Source organism: Terrapene carolina, unplaced genomic scaffold, assembly GCF_002925995.2.
Source record: "Terrapene carolina triunguis isolate 2854851 unplaced genomic scaffold, T_m_triunguis-2.0 Scaffold93, whole genome shotgun sequence".
NCBI lineage: Eukaryota > Metazoa > Chordata > Testudines > Emydidae > Terrapene > Terrapene triunguis.
In genome coordinates, this window is record NW_020664444.1 from 174,988 (window position 1) to 186,102 (window position 11,115).

At 41.9% G+C, this 11,115-nt stretch overlaps 1 protein-coding gene across 1 annotated transcript in view; it reads left to right on the top strand.

Annotated features, from left to right (window-relative positions):
• The window catches only part of TSR3 (TSR3 ribosome maturation factor), an 11,072-nt gene extending 278 nt beyond the window's left edge, over positions 1-10,794 (top strand). The window contains exons 2-6 of the mRNA XM_024215577.3: positions 668-884; positions 4,403-4,596; positions 6,304-6,477; positions 8,634-8,697; positions 8,776-10,794. Coding sequence (XP_024071345.2) covers positions 668-884; positions 4,403-4,596; positions 6,304-6,477; positions 8,634-8,697; positions 8,776-8,938 — 812 coding nt within the window. The 3' untranslated portion in view covers positions 8,939-10,794. The remainder of the gene's footprint in view (positions 1-667; positions 885-4,402; positions 4,597-6,303; positions 6,478-8,633; positions 8,698-8,775) is intronic.
• Positions 10,795-11,115: the final 321 nt, after the last annotated feature.

Genomic DNA, 11,115 nt, shown 5'->3' on the forward strand with positions numbered 1-11,115 from the left:
GGGAGGGGGCTCCAGGCTGAGCCTGGGGCAGGGGGTTGGGGGGCAGGAGAGGATGCGGGGGACAGGCTCTGGGAGGGAGTTTAGGTGCTGGAGGTGGCTCAGGGCTGGGGCAGGGGGTTGGGATGCAGGAGGGGATGAGGGGTGTGGGCTCTGGTACCTTGGGCGGCTCCTGGTTCAGGGTGTAGTGGGGTTAAGGCAGGCTCCCTACCTGCCCTTGCTCCGCACCATTCGCGGAAGCAACCAGCAACTCCCTGCGGCCCCTGCCTGCAGGCACCATCCCTGCAGCTCCCATTGGTCACAGTTCTCAGCTAGTGGAGCCGCAGAATCGGCGCTAGGAGCAGGGCAGTGTGTGGAGACCCCGTGGACCCCCCAGGGTTGGCAAGGACCTGCTGACTGCTTCCATGAGTGGCACAGGGCCAGGACAGGCAGGGAGCTTGCCTTTGCTCTGCTGGACTTTTAGCAGCCTAAAATCTCCTGGTTTGGCTTTAGTAGCCTCTGGGAGATAGAGCCCGATTCCAGGAGACTCCTGGAAAAACAGGGAGGGTTGGCAACTCTAGCTGCTGCTGAGCCCCACCCACAGGGAAGCCATTGCCAAGCCCCGCTCCCTCTATAGCCTTTGGGCCTCCGAGGAGAAGGCTGAACTCTGCTCTGCTCTGCGTGTTTGCAGCCTGCATTCAGCAGGATGGCGCTGGAGAGGGGGATTCTGCAGAGGTGAGATTCCCATGCCCTCTTGCCATGTGGGAGCTGGGACACTGTGATCCCAAGAAATGCACGGGGAGGAAATTGGCTCGCAAAGGCCTGCTCCGAAACCTGCGTCTCAATCAGAGATTCCCAGGGCTCATCCTCAGTCCTATGGCAACTCAGTATGTCTCTGCAGCTGACAAGTAGGTTCCGTGCGAATCAGAGTCCTAGAGTGTTATTTCTTAGGTACAAATCCACTATCACCTGTTTATTTACTTTTTGCTGTATTATGAGTTTCTAGAGAGAGAGACTGAGTCCGGTGCTGGTGTATATTCTGTGCCGATGTTAACAAATGTACTGTTAGCTGAGTTAAGGAAAACATTTCATTATTTGATTGTCAACTAAAATAGTGTTCACACATGGGGGTATCTTGTCTTCCCTGTTCTGTTAATATAGTTAAATTATGCATGGAAAGTAGGTTCCTTTTTCTTTAACAGGCCCAAGGATTATGCAGAGATGCTGATAGTGGGTGAGACATGAAGCTTTTGATATATTAAAAAAAAAAAAAAAAAAAATCCAAAATATTTGATACAGTAAAGTGTGGCTAACATTCTGAGGTCCCACAACTAGTGTTTCCATATCTAAAGTGCCCAGTTCATGGTAGCCTTTTTTTTTTTAGCTGCTAATTCTGAAATCCAGGCTTCAAATTTCAGAAAGTCATAGAATCATAGGACTGGAAGGGACCTCGAGAGCTCATCTAGTCCAGGCCCCCGCATACATTTCAAGACCAGAAGGGACCATTTTGATCATCCAGTCTAACCTCCTGTATAACACAGGCCATAGAACTTCCCCAAAATAATTCCTAGAATAGAGCTTTTAGAACATCAAATCTTGATTTAAAAACTGTCAGTGAGGGAGAATCCACCACAATCCTTGGTAAACTGTTCCAATGGTTAATTACCCTCACTGTTAAAAATTTACGCCTTATTTCCAGTCTGACTTTGATTAGCTTCAGCTTTCATCTGCTGGATTGTTATACCTTTCTCAGCTAGACTGAAGAGTCCATTATTAAATATTTGTTCCCTGTGTAGGTACTTATAGTTGTAGGTGATCGTCACCCCTTAACCTTCTCTTTGTTAAACTAAATATATCAAGCTCCTTGAGTCTATTAATCATTCTTGTGGCTCCTGTCTCACCCTTCTCTAATTTATCAATATCCTTCTTGAATTATGGACATGAGAACTACATACAGAATTTCAGCAACAGTTGCATCAGTGCCAAATAAAAGAGGTGAATAAACATCTCTACTCCTACTTGAGATTCCCCTGTTTATGTATCTAAGGATTGCATTAGTCTTTTTGCCACAGCATTGCAGTGTGTGCTCATGTTCAGCTGATTATCCTGGGAAGCAGTGACTCTGAAAAAGATTTAGGGTTGGTGGTGGATAGAGTACCCCATCCTGTAAGTATGATTTACCGTATATACTCATTCATAAGCCGAATATTTTTGGTGGGAAAGTGACGCACCAAAGAGCGGGGGTCGGCTTATAAACGGGTCTACACCAAAATCTGATGATTTTAAACTCTATGGAATCATTGAATTAAATATGTAATACATTATCGTTTTGTTTACCTGGAGCGTCTGCAGGCATGGAGCCCCTCGGCTCCCTGTGGCCGTGGTTCGCCGTTCCCAGCCAATGGGAGCTGCGGGAAATGGTGCGTCGCGAACAGCAAACCGCGGACACTGGGAGCTGAGGGGCTCCGTGCCTGTGAACGCTCCAGGTAAACAAAACGTCCAGGCCCGCTAGCGACTTACCCTAACTGGCCAGGAGCCAAAGTTTGCCTGAAATATAGGGTCGGCTTATGAAAGGGTCATACCGTTTTTGCTATTTTTACTTAACCATCTTGGAGGGTCAGCTTATAAATGAACAGGCTAATGAACAAGTATATATGGTACATTGTCTGTTTCTAGATGTTTACATTTACTCATAAAAACACACTTTGCATGCACCTATCTTACCATGCAATCCAGATTGCTCTTTATCAGTGACCTGCCCTCTTCGTTATTTACAATTCCCCCAAATTTTGTATCATCTGTAAACTTCATCATTAATGATTTTGTGTTTTCTTTCAGGTCATTAATAAAAATGTTACATAGTGTAGCGCAAAAAATTGATCCCCAATGGACCCCCATAGAAACCCACCCACTCGATGACTATTCCTCATTTACAATTACCTTGAGACCTATTAGTTACCCAGTTTTAATCCATTTAATCTGTACCATGTTAATTTTGTACCTTTTTAGACTTTTAATCAATGTCATGCAGTACCAAGTTCTTAGCATTCTGTAAAGCATTGTATAGTACAACACCATATTGTCTTTATCAACCAAACTTGTCAAACTAATTTTCATATCCTTTTGATGAGATTACAGGATCTATTTTTCATAAACCCATGTTGATTAGCATTAATTCTATTAACCTCTGAAATTTTAATGTAATCGAGTCCCATATCAGCTGCTCCATTATATTGCTTGGGATCTAAGTCCAATTGAAATCCTATTTACCCTTTTTAAATATTGGCACCATATTAACTCTTCCAGTCTTCTGAAACTTCCCCAGTGTTCTAAGATGGATTGAAAATCAATATTAGTGGTCCAGAGAGCTCCTTATTAGCTGAGTGCTGATTTTAAAATATCTAACTTTAATAGCTGCTGTTTCATATCTTCCTGAGATACTAGTGGAATGGAACGAGACTTGTCATATATTATGACTACATCTGTTTTTCCAAAATACGGAATATTTACTGAATACTTCTTCGTTTATGCATTAGTATTAATAATTCTGCCATTTTTATCTAGTAATGGACTAGACATTGGTAAGACTTTTTTTGTTCCTAATACTTAAACGTATTGTCCTGAACTCAGCTGACCATAGATTTCTCCTTGTGTCCCTTTGCTTCACTGGTCAATTTTCTACAATTCCTACCTTCCTATTTATATTCACTGTCAACTTTCCCTTTCTTCCATTTGTTTTTTTATAGCTCCCTTCATTTTCACTCAAAACCAGGTTACTGATTAAAAAAATCACAACTTTTTTCTTTGATTGTGGCTTTTGGGGCATCTGGTAAGGTGTTCTTAAACAATTCTCAATTATCATTCAAATTTTTCTGATTAAATTCTTCTTCCCAACTGATTTGGCTCAATTGTTTTCAGCTTTGTGAAATTGGCCCTTTTAAAGCACAAGCTATATATATATCTCATTGGTCTGGACTTCACTCTGCTTGCACATTGTGATTGTCATGATCACTTGTACCTAAGTTACCATTAATTTTTAGTTCTTTGATCAGTTTCTCTTTATCTGTGAAGGTGTGTTCCATGAATCAAGAAAGAAAATCAAATTCCTGCCAACTAGAGCACTTATTCTGGGGAGACTTGACACTAGAAGTGATGGTAGCTTGTGGAACTTGAAAAAGGTCCATTATTTCAGAATGAAAAGATGGTTTTGTGGTGAAGGCACAAGCACTAAGAAGAGTTGAACTCTGTTCCTAGCTTTGCCATATACTTGGAGTGTTTTGGCAAATCAGTTAACGCATGTATAGAAAATTGCTTGTTTGCACTTTTGGGGAGCTAGTTCCTGTACACAGTACCAGCCTTAATCCAAAGAACTAAACATTTAAAATGAGATATTAGATGCGCAACTACAATAAAGTTTGTTTTTCAGACAGGTTGTAGCTCAGAATGGAGTTGCAGTCATAGATTGCTCGTGGGCCAAGTTGGAAGAAACGCCATTTAGTAAAATGAGGGGAAGCTATCTCCGACTGTTGCCTTACTTGGTGGCAGCAAATCCTGTAAACTACGGCCGGCCATGCAAGCTGTCCTGCGTGGAAGCTTTAGCTGCTACTTTCTGTATTGTTGGTAAGGCTATAATGTGGAGCTGATGTGAAAAAAATTATTGTAGTTTTCTTTTAAGTGATTTTTGTTCAACATCTTGTTCAGTGGACAGATGTAGAGTATGTTTTGCTCAAGGTCTGTATCTGTCATATCTAAGGGTATGTCTACACTACCCGCTGGATCGGCGGGTAGCGATCGATCTATTGGGGATCGATTTATCGTGTGTAGTGTAGATGCGATAAATCGATCCCCGATCACTCTCCCGTCGACTGCTGAACTCCAGCTCGGCGAGAGGCGGAAGCAAAGTCGACGGGGTAGCGGCGGCCGTCGATCCCGTGCCGCGAGGATGCGAAGTAAGTGATTCTAAGTCAATCTAAGATACGTCGACTTCAGCTACGCTATTCTCGTAGCTGAAGTTGCGTATCTTAGATCAATTTCCCCCCCTCCCAGTGTAGACCAGGCCGAAAAGATTTCTTGAGCATCCCACCCTGCAGTATTAAGCACTAAATAAATACAGCAAGTCCTGGAGTAGTCCATTATGGATTCTGCTCTTCACTTCTAGGTTTGACAGCTTTGTTTACCGTTATTAGTATCCACACCTGTAATGCTTTGTCTTTGGTTACTTCACTTCCATTGTGCTCTGAATACAGTTACTCAGGCTCAGTCTTATCTTCTCCAGTAGGGCATTCTGCAGACCATCAGTGAGAATACCTTATCTTTAACTCTTGAAGGCTTCGCTCTTAGCTAGAGGAAGTAGAGTTGTTTCAAGGGATCATAAACAGAGCTGGTTTGAGAAAAGCTTCAGTGTTTCCTAATGAAGTTACAATAGAACCCCATTTATCCGAGCCTCCATTATCTGGCTCTCCGTATTAACCAAACCAGGGCTAAAGGCCCAAGTGGCAGGGCTCAGGCTCCAGTTGAATCCAGAGCTAAAGCTCTTTGCCCATTCTCCAGATTATTCTAATTTTTGATTATCCGATTTGGTGCTGCTCCCAATTAGATTGGATAAATGGGGTTCCACTGTATTGAAAACCTTCATTGGTTGGTTCTGAAAAATTTAAACCAGCTCTTGTTGTGTTGGAATAGGGGTCTTGGCTGCAGCTGGGCCCCAACCCATTGTGGACCTTGAAGATTAAAACTAGGGCCTCAAATTGGCACTGAGTGTAGGCATGTGTGGCCCTCCCTTGCTATCAGTCTCTGAGGGGAGGAGATAGAGCTGGTGATCATCATGTATTGTCAGCAGAGCCTGTGGTATGTCTCAACCTCTCAAAGTGGTCAGGGAACCGTTGTCCATCGCCACTCCCTGAATCCTGTTAGAGAAGGAAGTTTGAAACCATCATAGACCTGCACTTTCCACTCTGAGGGCTTGGAAGTGGGTTAACAGTAGACTTTGGCTGATTATTGGCTGCTGCATAGAGATCTACCTTTTGTTTACACTGTACTGTACAACATCAGATTTTATATTTCCACATTCAGGAGACTGATTAACTAGAACACAGTGGATTTCTCCTGGATTCACTTGGGTGCCTCAAGTTAAGTCTCCTGTCTCCAGACCTAGATTCCAAAACATTCAAGGATGCTGACAAATGTCTCATGTATCACTGTTTTAGTGACAGATGCTATGCATTGAACTTATGCTGATTAGATATCAAGGCAGCTGTAAGTTGTTGTTTTTTTTGTTACGAGTCCCATGTTTGAAGAGAAGCTGGTCATATTTGTTTTCTATTTTAGGGTTCTCTGATCTAGCCACCATTCTTCTGAGAAAGTTCAAATGGGGAAAAGTGTTTCTTGAATTGAACAAAAATCTCTTGGAGAAATATGCGGCCTGCCATTGCCAGGAAGAGGTGCTGAAAGTTGAAAAGGAATTTTTAGCAAGTGCAAAAGAAAGAGAAACTGAAGATATAGGTAAAAGCCTCCCTTTGAGTGACCTTTCCATGTGGTTTCCTGACAATTCTGAATGCTCTGTTGCTAAAGACGAAAAAAAATCTCAGTAGGCATTATATGGACATGAATTTACCCAACAGAGTGGCTGTCCTAATTGGTTTAGTTTTATAAAGGATGTTTTCAGGGAATTAAGGAAGAAAGAAAGTAAACAGCTCACTTGTTACATTTACAAGTGCTGAATTGGAAAGTTTGAACACTAATGAGGACTGATAAATATGAGAAGACCTAAAGAGGAGAAATATTGGCACAAATTAAAACTAGATTCATATTGCAAAATTTTAGTTGTATGGTGGCAGTGCATAAAGGTCCCAGCCAAGCCTGGGGCCCCAATTTTGTGGGCACTGTACAGACAGAATAGAAGATTGAAAGTCCCTGCCTGAAAAGCTATCTAAAAATCCAGACAGATGTAGTCAGACAAAAGTAACGTACTAAAAGTATAGTACAATTCCGTCCCAGTTTCCATGTCGCACAACTGGTGCCAGTTTTCCATGTTCTGGCTCCTTCAGTGGTTTTTCAGCCTGCATGTTCTGTCTTCTCCCCCTCACCCCCACTCTTGGGAAAGCACTTCACTTCAATGCAGGAGGCACACAAAAAATATCCCAACACAAACTGCCCAAGTGTGTGTGAAGGCCATAGTTCTTATCCACCCAGAGCAGGGAGGGGAAGGGACAGTGGCTAAGTCTCATGCCCCTCCCTAGGCTAACTGTGTGCTGGCAGTTCACATGACCCAAGCCTGCAACCATGGTGTCCTGGCTTTGCCAGTAACTTCTCCCCACAAAGTGGGAGGTGCATCTCATCCACATTCTGAGCGGGAGGGCAGGCAGCCCCTGGTGTCTTGGATAAGGGGATGAAACTGAGTGAAAACTTAAGCTGAATAACAAACATCTCCTTGTCACTGGAGTATATTAGTTTATGGAATAGAATAGTCTCCTTAGGGAAGTGGAAACCCAGTTACTTGAAACATTTAGAAAAAGAATCCTTAAACTTACCAGAATAGATCTTAAGGAACATGCCTATTCTGGTCCTTCAGAAAGGCAGGAGGACTAGATGGCCTCTGTCATGGTTACAGGGCTAGCTGCACTTGCCTCCTTGCTGGTCCTTCTGAGTACAGCCTTGGGTCAGGCTTTGTGCCTTTACCACTTCTGAGATGGAATTCTGCAATTCTCCCACTCTTATACTGGGCCCTGGTCTACTCAGACTCTTAACCTTTTGGAAACTCACTGATTTCCAGATGGAGTTGTCACCTGGAATTAGCTCATTTCTGATGATGAGACTTAGGTGGATTTCTGGCCCAGTGTGAGGTGAGGCCAAGTTCAGACTCATTCACTCAATCTTCTTCCCTTCTGTCAGGAGCCCCTCTCCAATACTTTTATCAAGAGCTATTTATGATTTTTAGAGGCTGTGTGTGTATACTCACCTATAAAGCAACTGACATCTCTACTTACTACAAACAACCTTAAAGCTCCCTGGGAAATGTATACTTTATTGCACTAACAACAAGGAGTCTGGTGGCACCTTAAAGACTAACAGATTTATTTGGGCATAAGCTTTCGTGGGTGAAAACCTCACTTCTTCAGATGCATAGAGTGAAAGTTACAGATGCAGGCATTATATACTGACACATGGAGAGAAGGGAGTTACTTCACAAGTGGAGAACCACTGTTGACAAGGCCAATTCAATCAGGGTGGATGTAGTCCACTCCCAATAATTTATTGCACTGTAAATGAGTCAGTTTTACTTTAATTGAGATTTCAATTTTTCTCAAGCCAAAACTGACACATTCCACAGCTTGACTGAAGGCAATTTGTTGTGAGCTTTTCTTAAAATATCTGCTTTCACTTAGGTTATGGATACACCCATCAATGAGGTGGAGCTTAGGGCCAAAATTTTCAGAAGTGACTAGTGATTTTAAGTGCTTCAATTTTTTGGGCACTCAACGGGAGATGCCTTAAAGGGAAGGGGCCTGGTTTTCAAAGTGTCAAGATGAGCAGTGGTGCGTCACTGGATTTCCTCCTATAGAGCCAAATCTTGGCTAAGTCAGCAGAATCCCTTTCATTTTCCTCTCTGAATGAAGAATCTTAAACTTAACTCTTACCAGATGTAATTTTTTTTTCAGATCCATTTGATGTTGACTCTGGAAAAGAATTTTCAAATCCTAATAGACCAGCCAGCTCCATAGGGTAATTACTTTCAGTTCTCATTCTCCTTTCAGAAAGTTCTTTTGCTTTTTATACCTCTGAAAAAAAATTTATTTTCAGAATGGCACAATGTGATGAAGAATCTGGTGAAGAGGATGGCAGTGACAGTGATGATGACAGTACAGAAGATGACAGTACAGAAGATGACAGTGAAAAGCTTGCTGCACAAACAGCCAATAAACCAGTTATTTGGAAGGGAGTTAAAAAAAGACTAAAAGATTAAATTGTTTATAAAAGTGAGTTTTGAAAATTTGTATAAAGAAACCATGAATATAATTGAAAGGAAAATTAAAAAATGTTGTCTAGACTTTTTCCATGAGCAGTGAAATGACTTGGGCTCCACTCCTGCAACTGGGTTTTTTTAGGGGACCACTGTGTCTACTCCATTGACTTCAGCAGGACAACAAGGAGGCACAGGAGTCTGCCTGCATATAGTTCTCTAGTTGAAGCCTTTATGTCAAGGCTTATCTGCACATTAGTTCATGGCATGCTGGGGAATGAATCTACCCTGCAATAGTCTGCTGCATCCTAACTGTCCATGTGCATACTGCTGATGCACATTAACAATCCGTCTTTGAAAGGGGACTGAACTAAAGCTCATTAGTGAACTGCTAATGCGCATCAGCAGTGTGTACATCAACAGTTTTTACCCCCAGCAGGTCTGTTGTGCACACTGTGTAGAGTATAAGTCCAAAAGTGAATTGATTACATGGGGAGCTGGTTTCACTCTTTGGGGGTGATGGAGTAGAGGGGAGTAGTCCAAGTATCTGGTAATTAAGGACTTGGCCTAGACAGATTTTGGGAGACTTGGGACTGAAAAGGCTGTTGGGGTCACCTTGCAAGAAGTAACTAGGCTGCTGGAAGCCAGGTTGACACTACTCTAAAGTACTGACTGCATTAAAGACCTACTTTATGCCTTCAGACCACATCCTGCACTTTTCACTAGTAATGCTGCATGTACCGTCATCTCCACTGGGTCATAAAACATATATCCCCCAATCCTACAGTCTGTTCTCATTAAAGGGAAAGGATGCTGCCTTAAGCTCTGGCTGCTGTTTTCTCGGAGTTTCTAATGAAAGAAAAATTAGGACGTGCTTCACAAGGAACCCAAGGTCTGTGGAAACTGTCTGCTACAAAGGGATTGTACAGTAAGTAGACCCCCTAACAGTTTAAATTAACATACTGCTCCACTCAGTGTGATCATAACTGATTTTATTATAAGTAAAATACAAATATAAAAACATGCATGTTACACGTTATGGTGGACTGATATGTTTACATTAAACAAGTTTTTTTTTTAAACAGTTTCACTGAAGTGACATACCTAATTAGCAAAAGTGTAAACTAGAGGAAATAAAATTCCATTCAAGAATCGGAGTAGAGGGGCCTGAAACCACAACTTTGGCTATCCAAACCACAACTGCTCTATACAAATTTATAGTCAGCATTCTTGAATCTCTGCAATGATAATTATGCCTTAACCACGTCTGAGAGACTTTTCAATTGCTGAAAGCTCTCCTGATTTTCAGATGCCATATTGCATTAGTTAAAATACACTAAATACTTTCCTAATATCACTTTCTTGAAAACATTTAATTTTAGGTGCCTTAGGGATCTTAGGCAATTATAGCTGGGAGGAGAGTTGGCTATTAAGATGTGGTCCACACTAAGGTTGAGAATCCCTGGCCTAAGCAAAATAAATCTACCTAAGCATAGGCCTCACTAGCTGGCTCTGCAGTGTGTTGAATATTCCATCTGAAAGTCTCACCGATGACTGTAGGAAATCAAACATCCATTGAATAAAATGCCAATCTGACATAATAGTTTTGTCTTAGCTACTGAGATCATCTGTGTGAGTCACAATGTGTTGTACAAACCACCACAACTTCCTCTTCAGAAATGCAAACCAGGACATTCTCATTATGTAAAACAAACAGGATCTATATATAATAAACTACAAAAGTAGAACTATTAAGCACTGTAATAAAGGGAGAGGAAACTAAAATAAAACAGGAGTACTTGTGGCACCTCAGAGCCTAACATTTATTTGAGCAAAAGCTTTCGTGGGCTACAGCCCACTTCTTCAGATGCATAGAATGGAACATATAGTAAGGAGATATATATACATACAGAACATGAAAAGGTGGAAGTAGCCATATCAACTCTAAGAGGCTAATTAATTAAGATGAGCAATTATCAGCAAGAGAAAAAAAACTTTTGTAGTGATAGTGTGAGGGATGTTGGTGTACAGGGAGATGACCTCTATCGGGGCAAGTGTAATGTTCAGAAGGAGGTTGTTAATGTTGCAGAGTTTCTGGAGGAAGCCAGTAGTGTCCCTTTGTGTGATGAGTAGTTTGAGTATGGTTTCTATGAATTCCAATATTCCTTCAGTAAAAGTGC